Source organism: Tachypleus tridentatus, chromosome 12, assembly GCF_004210375.1.
Source record: "Tachypleus tridentatus isolate NWPU-2018 chromosome 12, ASM421037v1, whole genome shotgun sequence".
NCBI classification, from domain to species: Eukaryota; Metazoa; Arthropoda; class Merostomata; order Xiphosura; family Limulidae; genus Tachypleus; species Tachypleus tridentatus.
This window is the reverse complement of record NC_134836.1, coordinates 9,780,584-9,794,964: the sequence shown is the minus strand read 5'-3', so window position 1 is coordinate 9,794,964 and position 14,381 is coordinate 9,780,584. Positions and strand designations below refer to the sequence as shown.

Below are 14,381 nucleotides of genomic sequence, written 5' to 3'. Positions count from 1 at the left end.
GCCTTCTACAATGTAGGTAGCAAAGAAATTTGCTAAGAACTATCACAGAGTTTTCGTCTTGTGTCCGACAATAACTGACGAGGAATGTTCTAAATGTTTAGTTAGAGTTTATTTTAATTCCACTACCAACATGCCTGTTCACTATGTAAGAGACTTTCGTCTAGAGCACGAACTACAGCTGCGAGATACAGGCCGCAGGCTGAATCTACAGAAACAAAGAAAGAAATGCGGAAAACAGAACAAAAATGAAAGGTCACGCCCCAAACACCGGAAGGGTGGGGGGAAGTCACCTCCCACACCACCTCCTCCATCACCAGCCGATTCTTCGCTTCTAAGATCTGATAATGAACATACAGTGAAAAGAAAACACGTGGAAACTGAGAATTTCTCGAAACCCCATGCAAGGCTGATACAGACAACTGAAGTAGACGAGGAAAGGTAAGGGTTAAATATTTGTTAAACTTAAAATACGTACATTTTACAATTAAAACCATTCATTGGACAAACATATTATTGACATCAACACATTTTTTTATAACCTTCAGAAATAGCGTGAATCTGTCAAGTATGCGTAATGCACTAAATAATTCTTTTCAGAAATAGTATGAACCTGAGAAGTATGCGCAATACACTGAATAATTCTGCTCAGAAAGAGCATGATCTGTCAAGTACATGCGCAATACACTGTATAACCTTGCTCATTAAAGCACAAACACAGTAAGCCTTTGGTATTTTTAACCAGAGCAACGATTTATGTGACAGGTGGTTAAACCGCTAAGCCTAAATGTCAGACATAGCTGTTCCATGTTTAGAACTGTTGATTAAAAAGGTACCCCAAATAAAATGTCGGAATTGGCGGTCACTTTTATAACGCGCCCACAGCTGGAAATGTAAGGCATGTTATGCGTTATATCGCAGGCTAAAACTCTGGGCTTTCCGAGCTGTAGTCCAATATGGCAACCACAGGTCTGTACAATTCCTCTAAAATACTAAAGACACCATAGTAGAAAGGAATAAAAAAACAATGTAGTACGTAATTTGTTCAGAACTCTCAATAGACTACTGTATGAATATTTTTGAGGTTTAATTTTATATGACAAAAATATAACAACAAAACTGTAATACATCTAATACAAATTAAAACTGCCTCGTATTTTTATCTCCTTTTTCTTGTGAGCATATCAAAACTACAAGTAAAAAGTTCTAAAAGCTGGTGTTCTGTTAATGTAAAAATAAAATAAAGGTTAATTGAGCATTTACTTTTCTTCGAACGAGAGCAGCCAATGGTTAACACACCAAACTTTGAATTCATGGTTCGCATCTATCACCGCAAAAAAACAAACAACAGCAACAACGACAAAAACTGCTATATGTTCTGCTGTGCAGTGTTTTATCGAAATATTTTGTCTTTTGTTTCTGGACCGTTTTAAGTATGTTAGAATATACGACTTTCTTTCGTTGGAAAGGGTTGAAACGATACCTTCTAGCCATAACTCTGGATGTAGCAGAGTTATTCGTCAAACAGTAAAGATCTCACTGTGAATTAAATATACCGGTAATATTTACTGCGACGCACCATCGGTGTAACACTTGTAACTCGTTTTTATACAATATTGTGAAATTTATGGGAGAACTTTAAACGACACAGTATTTCAAAAATACGATTAATTTATCGATTAAAAATATTCCAAAAATATATCGATGTCCAAACTTTTAACATTTTCAATAAAGTCCCGGTAAATAGAACATTTTATTATATCCGCAGAAAGTTTTGTGAAGAAAAAAGTATTTCAAAGAACAACTTGGTGCATAACAACTTAAAAATAAATATATTTAAACTAATGTTAGATTTTTATCAGATACTTAGTAATTAACCTCTTCCTTCTTCCCGAATAATGTGAGCATTAGCCACGCGAAGAATGAAAGAGGAAGAAAGTGGCCCTATGGGGCCACAGCGGTTATCCGACTATATATATATATATATATATATTTGCTGTGCAAAATGAATTAACTGGGGCTATATAGTTGCTGTGTGAAGTGGATGTAACTGGGACCACAGCAGTTGTCTGACTATATATAGTTTTATATTTCCTTATGTGTCACAGTAATTGCAAAATATTCTCATTTACTAATTTATATTCTGGATTAAAGAAATATGGGGTCCTGTACACTATGGAAAAATTTTACCCTCGTTTCTCAATCTACATAGACCGTATGATATATATATATCATTTATATCTAAATGTTAAAACAACACTCTATGTAATTATCATTTCCAATAAAGGACTTAAACAATTCTCAGTAGGAAGCATGCAAATATAAATAATGATGCAAATATTTTATGTTATTACCAATAAAACTGGGCAACAAAAAGTCTTTCTTATTTGTTACTATAAAATGTAACTGAAAATTACTGGCGACTAGAATAGTTTATGAATTTTGATGGATTTATTAAAATATTTTCATATCTACCGTGAAAAATAACGTTTTCGCTAATAACTTTATTTACTCATTGAAAATTGCATTTAAGAATGTGTAATCTGACTGCTTTGAAAAGTTTCTTTCACGTTCTCCATGTGAGTTCCTCGTTAGTACAACGGTAAGTCTATGGGTTTACAACGCTAAACTTAGGGGTTCGTTTCCCCTCTGGGAGCTCACCAAATAACCGGATGTGGTTTTGCTATAAGAAAAAAACACACACACTTCTTACGTGAACAACAGGAATCGATGTCTGTGTTCCTCTTGTGTAAAAGTTACAACTTTGAGACTAATTTTAGATGAGCCAATAAAAAGTATTCATTCTTGAAGATAATATTCAGTTCTAAAATCTTTCATTAGTTCATCAACATTTGTGCAGAAACACGAAGTATCTGAAGCTTGTAAATTACATATCTGTAAACGAGAGTCAAGAAGTTGCTTTGCTAGTGACAAGTCATGAATTATATCATTAACCTTTTCTTGTGCGATAAAATGAGGCAGTTTATCTTGAGGTGTCACAGGAATACAATTATTAGATGAAGAGAATGATCTTGATTCATTGTCTTTTCGCAAGATGAATATTCTGTTTCTCAATTCAGTGATGGTCATGGCACTGGAAGACCATCCTCATGAGGTACTGGTTTTATTGTAATTACAGTATCTGGATATTGAATGTGTTGTTTAGTTTTGTATGAATACCCAAACACATTAGTCCAGAAAAAACAACAGTCAGTTGGACGATCTTTGGGTTCACACCCTGTCAAGGAAAGTGCAAACAGTATACGTTCTCTCTTCTTATTCAGCCACTGAGTCAAACTTGATGTGCAAATTGCACAACATACACGTGAAGGTCGATGTTTGTCTTGGTCACCAATTTTACGCTCAAAATAGCGATAGTAAGCTAACTTTACCTTGTTGATGATGTTTTTATCGTGAAACTGTAATACATTTTCCACAAGTGTAGCTGAGACTTTTTGGGTGATGTTTAGCTCTTTTGGGTTTTACGTTAATTGGAGGGAGCCAGTTTTTCAAATAATTTTCTATAAAATATGAAATAAATTATTTTTACCAAACCAGAGTTTAAAACATTTCACAAAACAATGTTCTTCATGAACAATCTGTCTAAATCGTTTACAAAAGACAATGAGTTAGAAGACCGGAAAATGTATAACAAACAAAACACAAGTCTGATATCCAACTTACAACTTATAAAGTACATTAAGGCTGGTATCGGTCGTTACAACGAAAGATATGAACTAATTTTGAAGTTTGATGCGTGACTTGCATAAATTACGTTAAGATCGGTTACAAGTCTGGTGTATTTCGCACAAAATAAGATTAGATAGTTGAAATACAAAACATAAGTATTATTGATGTTAAAAAAAGACCACAGAAGAGCTTGTAGATGTTATTTCATTTAATTACACTGGTTTACAAAAAATAGTTTTTGTCTGAGGCAAGAATGTGAATAGGTGTTTTTTACTAATTTGGGTGTGCTGAATTCAAATTTATAAACAGTTTTGCTCTATCACCTCTAGTTTTCTGGCTTTTAAATAGTCTCATTTTAGTATATACAGAGTATATTCGTGCTTATTTCAACAGTTGCAGCAGCTTATTACAGATAAAACAGGATAGATAAAGAACATTGACGGAATAAATATCCTTGGATGACACAATGTACACAATTCATAGTACCGCAGACAGTTAGAAGTGTGTTTTCTTAGATGATCTGGTGTATTTTGCCTCCGGGATGTCACGCAAGAGCATCCAGCAGAAGTCTCCCATCATGCTGGGGTTCCACTTGCCTTGGTAGTTGCTCTCCATCTTCGTAATGTCTTGGTGGAATCTTTCTCCGTGCTCATCACTCACTGCTCCAAGGTTTGGAGGGAAGAAGTTGAGGTGGGAATGAAGAAAATGAATTTTGAGTGACATTCGGCATCCCATATCCTCATAAGTCTTTAGCAACTTCTCAATACAGGCTTGGTAATTTGGTACGCGTGTGTTACCAAGGAAGCCACTACAGACTGACTTAAATGCTTTCCATGCTCTCAGTTCCTTTAAGGTAAGAAGCTCCTCAAAATCAGTATCCTTCAGTAGTTCTCGGATTTGAGGTCCGACAAAGATGCCCTCTTTGAGCTTAGCAGCACTGAGACCTGGGAACACAGTAGACAAGTGTTGGAAGGCAGCGCCATTTTTGTCCATGGCCTTCACGAAATTCTTCATCAAACCAAGCTTGATGTGAAGAGGAGGAAGAAGCACCTTCTTCATGTCAACCAGAGGATTCTCCTTGACGCTGTGTTCACCAGGAATGAAAGTGCTTCTAGACTCCCAGTCTTTCTGCTTGTAATGCTGGGATACAGCTCGACTATCCCAGAGACAGAGAAAGCAACAGTACTTTGTGAAGCCCGCTTGCATACCCATAAGAAGACCAATGACCTTGAGGTCTCCACACAGACTCCACTGGTACTGGTTGTACTTAACAGCTTCTAAAAGAAGCTCCATATTGTCATAGGACTCCTTTAGATGGACAGAGTGTGCAGTGGGAATGCTGGGATATTTATTCCCGTTGTGCAGAAGCACAGCGTTGAGACTTCGCTTGGAAGAGTCTATGAAAAGACGCTAGTCTGAAGGATTATGTGGCAAACCAAGGAAAGTGAACAAGCCAGGTACATTTGTGCAGCAGCACAACTTGTTTTCCATGTCGAAAAATGAAGCAAGGTCTTTGTTCCGATTCCTGAAACTGGTGATCCTTACATCTTCCTGATACTAGGTTCCACTGTTTAAGCCGAGAAGCCAAGAGCTCTGACTGCTGTTTTGACAGATACAAATCATGAGCAAGGTCATTCAGGTCTTCTTGCGTGATCCAGTGTGGCTCGTTGCCACTTGTTCCTGAATAAGAAGAGTCAATATCTTCGGAAGAGATTGACTTGGCAGAATCTTCCCTTGGAGGCATTTCTTCATCTGATGAGGAAAGAAGATCCTTATTTACTGGAGGTGTTGGGACAGGAAGATCATCTGAATGGGGAACGGGTCTCATAGCAGATGGAAGGTTGGGATATTTGATCTTTTTTCTAGAAGATGCATTGAAACCAGTTATATTTGTTAGACAAAAATAACAATCATCTGCATGGCTTCGTGGCTCTCTCCAAACCATCGGGACTGCAAAGTTGAAAGCCGCTTTCTTGCCATTAAACCAAGCAGTTAGTCCATTGTAGTAGGGTTTACAACAGATGTGTGGAGCCCAAGATTTGTCCTGATCACCAATTTTACAGTCAAAATAATGAAAGTAGGCAGTTCTGAGGAGGGAAGTGATGGTTCGACGCTGTGCAACTGTCGTGAAGTCCCCACACACGTAGCAGAAAGAATTGGCCTTGTTGAGACATCCTCGGTGTTTTGACGAGCTTGAAGCCATTGGAGAATCTGAAAAAAAACAAAGTAAAATTAAATCATATGTAAGGCAATAATAATTATGTGCGTCGTTGGAAATTGTAGTACAAATATATACCCAAAAGATTGTGTAACACAATTGTCGAGGGACACCAACCTCCTGCGCTGACTGCCAGTGCACTACTGGCTGTTGATTGAGACGTATTGGTTACGCTTAACTGCCAAATCCGTCTTGATATATAGCTATATATATATATAATGTAATGCTATCACTTACATTTATTGCATAATAACTAAAAAAGAAGACATAAGTCACATAATATTAGAAATTAACCCTGAATGCATATACGCCTTTATGTACAGTATGTGTACAAAATGTACAGTATGCATATCTAAAACACTAGAGGTGATGAGTAAAAACAGATTTCAAATCTGAATTCAGCAAATTAGGTTAAAACAGCTATTTTTGTGCTTGTCTCAATGTCTTTGTTAACCAGTGTTTTCAAGACTTTTCTAGACAAAGTCGAACTAGTTTATTTACCGGAGCTCACTACACAAAAAGAAAATATTTTTCACTAAAATCAAAGCATATTTCCTAGATTTAAACATCATAAATCAAACATTCAGTTTATTTAAATATGGACATTATTAATAAGACATTCATGCGATTTAGATACCAGTATCATTAATCAGCCGTTCAAGTGATTTATATATCAGTATCATTAACCAGCCATTCAAGTAATTCAGTAATCAGTATCTTTAACCAGACATTCAAGTGACTTAAATATTAGAATCATTAACCAGACAGTCAAGTGATTTAAATATTAGTATCATTAACCAGACATTCACGTGATTTAAATATTAGTATCATTAACCAGACATTCAAGTGAGATAAATATCAGTATCATTAACCAGACATTCAAGTGAGATAAATATCAGTATCATTAACTAGATATTCAAGTAATTTAAATATTAGTATCATTAACCAGACATTCACGTGATTTAGATATCGGTATCATTAACCAGACATTCAAGTGATTTAGATATCAGTATAACTAACCAGACATTCCAGTAATTTAGATATCAGTATGATTAACCAGATATTCACGTGATTTAGATATCAATATCATTAACCAGACATTCAAGTGATTTAGATATCAGTACAACTAACCAAACAGTCAAGTGATTTAAATATTAGTATCATTAACCAGACATTCAAGTGAGATAAATATCAGTATCATTAACAATACCTTCAATTGATTCAGATATTAGTGTCTTTAACCAGACATTCAAATGATATAGATATCAGTATCATTAACTAGATATTCAAGTAATTTAGATATCAGTATAATTAACCAGACATTCAAGTCAGTTAAATATCAGTATCATTAACAACACATTCACGTGATTTAGATATCAGTATCATTAACTAGATATTCAAGTAATTTAGATATCAGTGTCATTAACCAGACATTTAAGTGATTTAGATATCAGTATCACTAACCAGACAGTCAAGTGATTTAAATATTAGTATCATCAACAAGACATTCACGTGATTTAGATATTAGTATCATTAACCAGACATTCACGTGATTTAGATATCGGTATCATTAACAAGACATTCAAGTAATTTAGATATCAGTATGATTAACCAGATATTCACGTAATTTAGATATCAATATCATTAACCAGACGTTCAAGTGAGTTAAATATCAGTATCATTAACCAGACATTCAAGTAATTTAGATATCAGTATGATTAACCAGATATTCACGTAATTTAGATATCAGTATTATTAACCAGACATTCAAGTAATTCAGATATTAGTATCTTTAACCAGACATTCAAGTGACTTAGATATCAGTATCATTAACTAGACAATCAAATGATTTAAATATTAGTATCATTAACCAGACATTGACGTGAGTTAGATATCGATATAATTAACTAGACATTCAAGTAATATAGGTATCAGTATGATTAACCAGATATTCACGTGATTTAGATGTCGGTATCATTAACCAGACATTCAGGTGATTTATATATTACTATCATTAACCAGACATTCAAGTAAGTTAAATATCATTCTCATGAACAAGATATTCAAGTAATTCAGATATTAGTATCTTTAGCAAGACATTCAAGTGATTTAAGTGTCAGTATCATTAACCAGACATTCAAGTGATTTAGATATCAGTATCACTGACCAGACAGTCAAGTGATTTAAATATTAGTATCATTAACCAGACATTCACGTGATTTAGATATTAGTATCATTAACCAGACAATTTAAGTCAGTTAAATATCAGTATCATTAAGCAGACATTCAAGTGATTTAAATATTAGTATCATTAACCAGACATTCAAGTGATTTAAATATTAGTATCATTAACCAGACATTCAAGTAATTTAACTATTAGTATCATTAACCAGACATTCACGTGATTTAAATATTAGTATCATTAACCAGTCATTCAAGTGATATAGATATCAGTATCATTAACTAGATATTCAAGTAATTTAGATATCAGTATCATTAACCAGAGCATCAAGTGATTTAGATATCAGTACAACTAACCAGACATTCAAGTGATTTAAATATCGGTATCATTAACCAGACATTCAAGTCAGTTAAATATCAGTATCATTAACTAGATATTCAAGTAATTTAGATATCAGTATCATTAAATAGATATTCAAGTAATTTAGATATCAGTGTTATTAACCAGACATTTAAGTGATTTAGATATCAGTATCACTAACCAGACAGTCAAGTGATTTAAATATTAGTATCATTAACTCAGATATTCACGTGATTTAGATATTAGTATCATTAACCAGACATTCACGTGATTTAGATATCGGTATCATTAACAAGACATTCAAGTAATTTAGATATCAGTATGATTAACCAGATATTCACGTAATTTAGATATCAGTATTATTAACCAGACATTCAAGTAATTCAGATATTAGTATCTTTAACCAGACATTGAAGTGACTTAGATATCAGTATCATTAACCAGATAATCAAGTGATTTAAATATTAGTTTCATTACAAAACAAACAAATTATTTAAATATTAGTATCATTAACCAGACATTCAAGTGATTTAAAAATTAGTATCATTAACCAGACATTCACGTGATTTAGATATCGGTATAATTAACTAGACATTCAAGTGATTTAGATATGAGTATCATTAACCAGACATTCAGGTGATTTATATATTACTATCATTAACCTGACATTCAGGTGATTTATATATTACTATCATTAACCAGACATTCAAGTGAGTTAAATATCATTCTCATGAACACGATATTCAAGTAATTCAGATATTAGTATCTTTAGCCAGACATTTAAGTGATTTAAGTGTCAGTACCATTAACCAGACATTCAAGTGATTTAAGTGTCAGTATCATTAACCAGACATTCAAGTGATTTAGATATCAGTATCACTAACCGGACAGTCAAGTGATTTAAATATTAGTATCATTAACCAGACATTCACGTAATTTAGATATTAGTATCATTAACCAGACATACACGTGATTTAGATATTAGTATCATTAACCAGACAATTTAAGTCAGTTAAATAACATTATCATTAACAAGACATTCAAGTAATTCAGATATTAGTATCTTTAACCAGACATTCACGTGATTTAGATATCGGTATCATTAACCAGACATTCACGTGATTTTGATAAGATTAGGATAAGAAATTTCATTTTTGAGTGTTGTAGCCTTGAATATTATATGAGTAAAAACAGCAGTCATTTCAATCTTTCTCGGCTCACGCCAGACCATTGGAATTCCAAAAGGTAAAGACATTTTCTTATCTGTAGTCCATTGTCTTAACTCTCCAACGGAAACAATGCAAACTTTGTCTTAATTTGTCTTAGTCCTTAAGTTTTATTCAGAAATATACATAGTACGCTTTTTGACGAATTCTGTAACGTATTACCTTTCTTTCTTTTCTTTACAACAAATTTACTACAAATATAACAAAATATGTTTGTTGCATTTACAACTACTTCTTGTTACCATAGCGACGAATATATAATACTGAAAATAAAAATATATCAAAGTGCACGCACAAACAAACACTGTTCAGAAAGGATACCGTTCATGTGCTACCGGTGTGTTTATCGTGGGTTCTATAATGTTTGTTTGCTTGTTTTGAATCTCGCGCAAGGGCTATCTGCGCTAACCGTTCCTGATGTTGCAGTGTAAGACTAGAGGGAAGGCAACTAGTCATCACCACCCACTGCCAACTTCTGGGCTACTCTTCTACCAACGAATAGTGGGATTGATCGTTACATTGTAATGCCCCCACCTCTGAAAGGGCGAACATGTTTGGTGCGACGGAGATTCGAACCCGCAACTCTTAGGTTACAAGTCGAATCCCTTAACCCACCTGACCATGCCGGGCCGTTCTAGAACGATCTATAAGATTCTCACGTGACGATTGGTTTACAGAAAAATCTATAGACAGTGGTTCTCAACATTTTAAGCATAACAAAATGTTTCACTTATGTAAAATTATATGTGAGGTTTTGTGAAAAATCTGTTTGTGATGTAGAAAAATGGATATCATTTTCCGATTCAGCTCAGAGGAATTACAGTAGAACACGTAAAAATTTCAAGACAATAAAACTATCGCAGGTCTATGTTATTAACATATTCAATTTATTTAAGGTAAGTTTAAATTTACTATAACATTTTAGGAACATTACCTTTTTTCCAGAAGACAGTAATTCTTCAAAATGTATGTATAAATTTGCAGTTAAGCCTACCTAAGTGAAGTATGGGACCGATAGAAATATCGGTACTTAATATTTGATTTGTTGTGAATACTAAACTATCTTTCCTGACAGAGGGTATTATTTACACTTTGTTTCTGTCTGGTCTTTGTACCTGTGTAAAATCTCACTTTTTTAGAGTATATATGTGTCTGCGCGTTTTAGCTACTCTCACAATAATACTTCATTCTCTTGTGCTATCTGGAAGGTGGCGTCTCTTGATTAGCAGGTGTGTTTAATCTTATTAGAACCTTTTCTTTATAGAGTGTAATGATCCATGCCAACTCTATATATGTATGCCAGTTGAGCATTTTATCTTAAATGTGACCTTCGACGAGTACTAGTTTATTATTCTAGTAATAAATGAGCTAAATATTGATGATCGATTGTATCGTATTTTGTCGTTTGCAATTTGTAACACGTTAAAACATCAAGAAGGATACGAAACCCAGGATGCCCTCTAGCGGTCTAGCCGAAAAAACCTTTATTACAACTCAATGATGAGAAATACATTTTTAAAGACCTCAGTCTTAATAACATTATTCATAATTCAAAGATAAAAGACATTAACTTTGAACATTGGTTTAGTGTTACGTGCCTAATATTTTTAGCCTAATACAAGTATTTCAACAAGTTGTTGACGAAGAATAATTTCAACATGATCTGATGTCAGTTTTCCAACATGATTTAAGCCTAATATTAATAAGATTCATATTGAATTGATAACGTAAAAGTTTCAATGTGATGTAAAATTTCTAAATATACCGAGGTTCAAACACAATTTTATATGTTTAAACTTGACCGTTTACAGTAACTATACCTTAAACAACTATATATATAAAGGTCTTAAAAATTAAAACTATTGTGTAAAACGTATGAGCTTTCGTCATAGAAGTGTTTGTTATAAAGGAAAGCCACACTGGGCTTTCCGCTGTGTTCACCAGAGGGAAATGATCCTCGATTTTTAGTACTAGAATCCCGTGGACTTTCCACTGTCCAAGCAAAGTATTTTTTGTTAAAAAAATCGCTTATGCACAGTAGGCATAATATTCCCATCACTGGTCTGCAGTTTTACTAAAATTATTTGGACATACATTTATCCAAAATATTTACATATAACTGCCAAATGTCTATCTGTTACGATATGTATCTCCTGAACCATTAATCGTAGAAAAAAATACACATGAAAATGCTTTTTTCGAGAGTACGTTAAAAGAAAATTATCCATTTCTTGCATTTACTAAAATTTCAAATCGATATCAAACTTGATTTGTTAGTTTCCATATTTGATGAATGGTTAATTTAAAAAAAAAACCTATTAACAACAAAAATATTTCTTCTTGCAAAGGAATTTCAATAAAAAAACCAAAAGAACTCCCTTCTATGATTTATTAAAAGGAATGTTTCGAATATAGGAAAATGAACTGAATGAAACGCGTAAAGAGAGGTACATTTTGAAATATATATAAAATATGATTGTTTTTTTACATCTGTATTAAATACATGTATGATTTTATCGTAACATGTCGAATAAATTAATTTGAATCTCCCTTTTGATACTTCTTATAGATATGACAATTCTTGAAGACGAGAAACCAACTTGAAATAAAAATGTATCTTAGGACGGCTAGTATGGGTATTATCACTTATTGATAAGCAGAGAACAACGTTTCGACCTTCCTAGGTCATCTTCAGGCTAACAAAGAGAGTTTGGAACTGATCATTGCGGACTCTCTTTGTTAACCTGAAGATGACCTAGGAAGGTAGAAATGTTGCTCTCTTCTTATGAATAAAAGTGTTAATACGCGTACCAGCCGTTTTTAAAAATAGATATTACAACTGTTAAAACCCTCATTTCAATAATGGCTTTTCAAGGCGCTCAATAAAATGACAAAGAATGATGGCATCCAGCAGAAAGATTTGTTTGTTTGTTTTGGAATTTTGCACAAAGCTACTCGAGGGCTATCTGTGCTAGCCGTCCCTAATTTAGCAGTGTAAGACTAGAGGGAAGGCAGCTAGTCATCACCACCCACCGCCAACTCTTGGGCTACTCTTTTACCAACGAATAGTGGGATTGACCGTCACATTATACACCCCCACGGCTGGGAGGGCGAGCATGTTTAGCGCGACGCGGGCGCGAACCCGCGACCCTCGGATTACGAAGCGCACGCCTTACGCGCTCGGCCATGCCGGGCCTCACCAGCAGAAAGAAAACGTCACGCCGCTACCTCACAAAGTATTTCATCGAATTCCAAACATTTGATTAATAATGCATTACAGTCAATCTACTTTGCTTAAAAACAAACGCAACGCAATTTTCGTTATTGAAATAACATATGGAATGACAAACTACGATTGTAAATGGTACATAGACAATCATATTGCACATACGTTATGATTCAAGGCATTGGGTGACTGCGCTTTTTATATTTATTTATCGTTAATTTTCAAAATTTACCGTTGAATCGTTTCGACGAGCGTCTCATATTAGAATTAAAAATGAAGATACTTTTTACTACAAATCGGATACAGAATCTCACATATGTTGACAGTTTTTTCATCGTGTGAAGGCCTATAAAACTAAAAATCGAGTTTCAGAACAACTGTTAGTGAGCAGAGTACTAACAACCTATTTTGTAGCTTTGGGCTTAGTAAAAAAAAAATATTAACTTAACAAAATAAAACGACAAATAAAAAAATATGTGAGAAGCGACACCGCATTAATTAATGCTAATTTTTACGAGTAACTGTTCTATGACCGTTGCATACTGCACCACAATCAGTAATAAGTTTTAAACTACTATCCATTATAAATAAAGAGATTTGAATACTAATTTTGGAACTGCTCGAAAGTGTTCTATGCAAAAAGGCCCCGTAATCTGAAAGTCGCGGGTTCAAATCCCCGTCACACCAAACATGCTCGTTCTTTCATCTCAGGAGGCGTTATAATGTTCGGTCAGTCTACTATTCGTTGGTAAAAATGTAGCCTAAGAGCTGGCGGTGGGTGATGATGACTAGCTGCCTTCCCTCTAGTCTTACACTTCTAAATTCGGGTAGGCTAGTGCATATAGCCCTCGTGTGGCTTTGCACGAAATTCAAACCAAACCAAACCTACGTAAAAAATAGTGTCAGTCTTTACGTTCCTTAGATCCGGGGCTCGATTCTCCGTGATGAGGAAGGCAAATAGCCCAATGTGGCTTTGCTCTGATACAAAAGAAGACACAATACAATATGACTTTTGTGACTATCTGAAAGTGTATTGTATAAATTTTTGTGTTGCTTTGTATAAATCTTTGAAGATCAGTCCTGTAACTATCCGAAAGTGCCTTATATATGTTTCTCTATATAAAAAAAATTTGAGGTCTACTCATGTGACCACCTGAAAGTGTCTTATATAAACGTGTGTGTTTCTTTATATAAAGATTTGAAGACCACTCCTGTAACTAAACTGTGAAAGTTTCCAAACTCAAAATGAATTAGTGTAGCTTTTGGACTCTTTAATACAAAATTTCTAAACCCAAAATGAATTGGTGTAGCTCTTGAATTCTGTAATACAAAGTTTACAGATTAGCACATAATCATGAAAGAGGCGTGTTTGTAAACAACCAGAAACTTAAGGAAAAAGTGCTTATATACAATTATAAATGCAGAGAGGAATAGGCCTATATACAACTGTAAATTCGTGAAATAATTTCATTTGTAAGCATC

The 14,381-nt window shown here is 34.1% G+C and overlaps 1 protein-coding gene across 1 annotated transcript in view; it reads left to right on the top strand.

Moving 5' to 3' along the window:
- The first annotated feature begins 1 nt into the window (after position 1).
- LOC143234227 (potassium voltage-gated channel protein Shaker-like) overlaps positions 2-14,381 on the top strand; it is a 188,428-nt gene continuing 174,048 nt past the window's right edge. Inside the window, exon 1 of the mRNA XM_076471427.1 lies at positions 2-438. Coding sequence (XP_076327542.1) covers positions 131-438 — 308 coding nt within the window. The 5' untranslated portion in view covers positions 2-130. The remainder of the gene's footprint in view (positions 439-14,381) is intronic.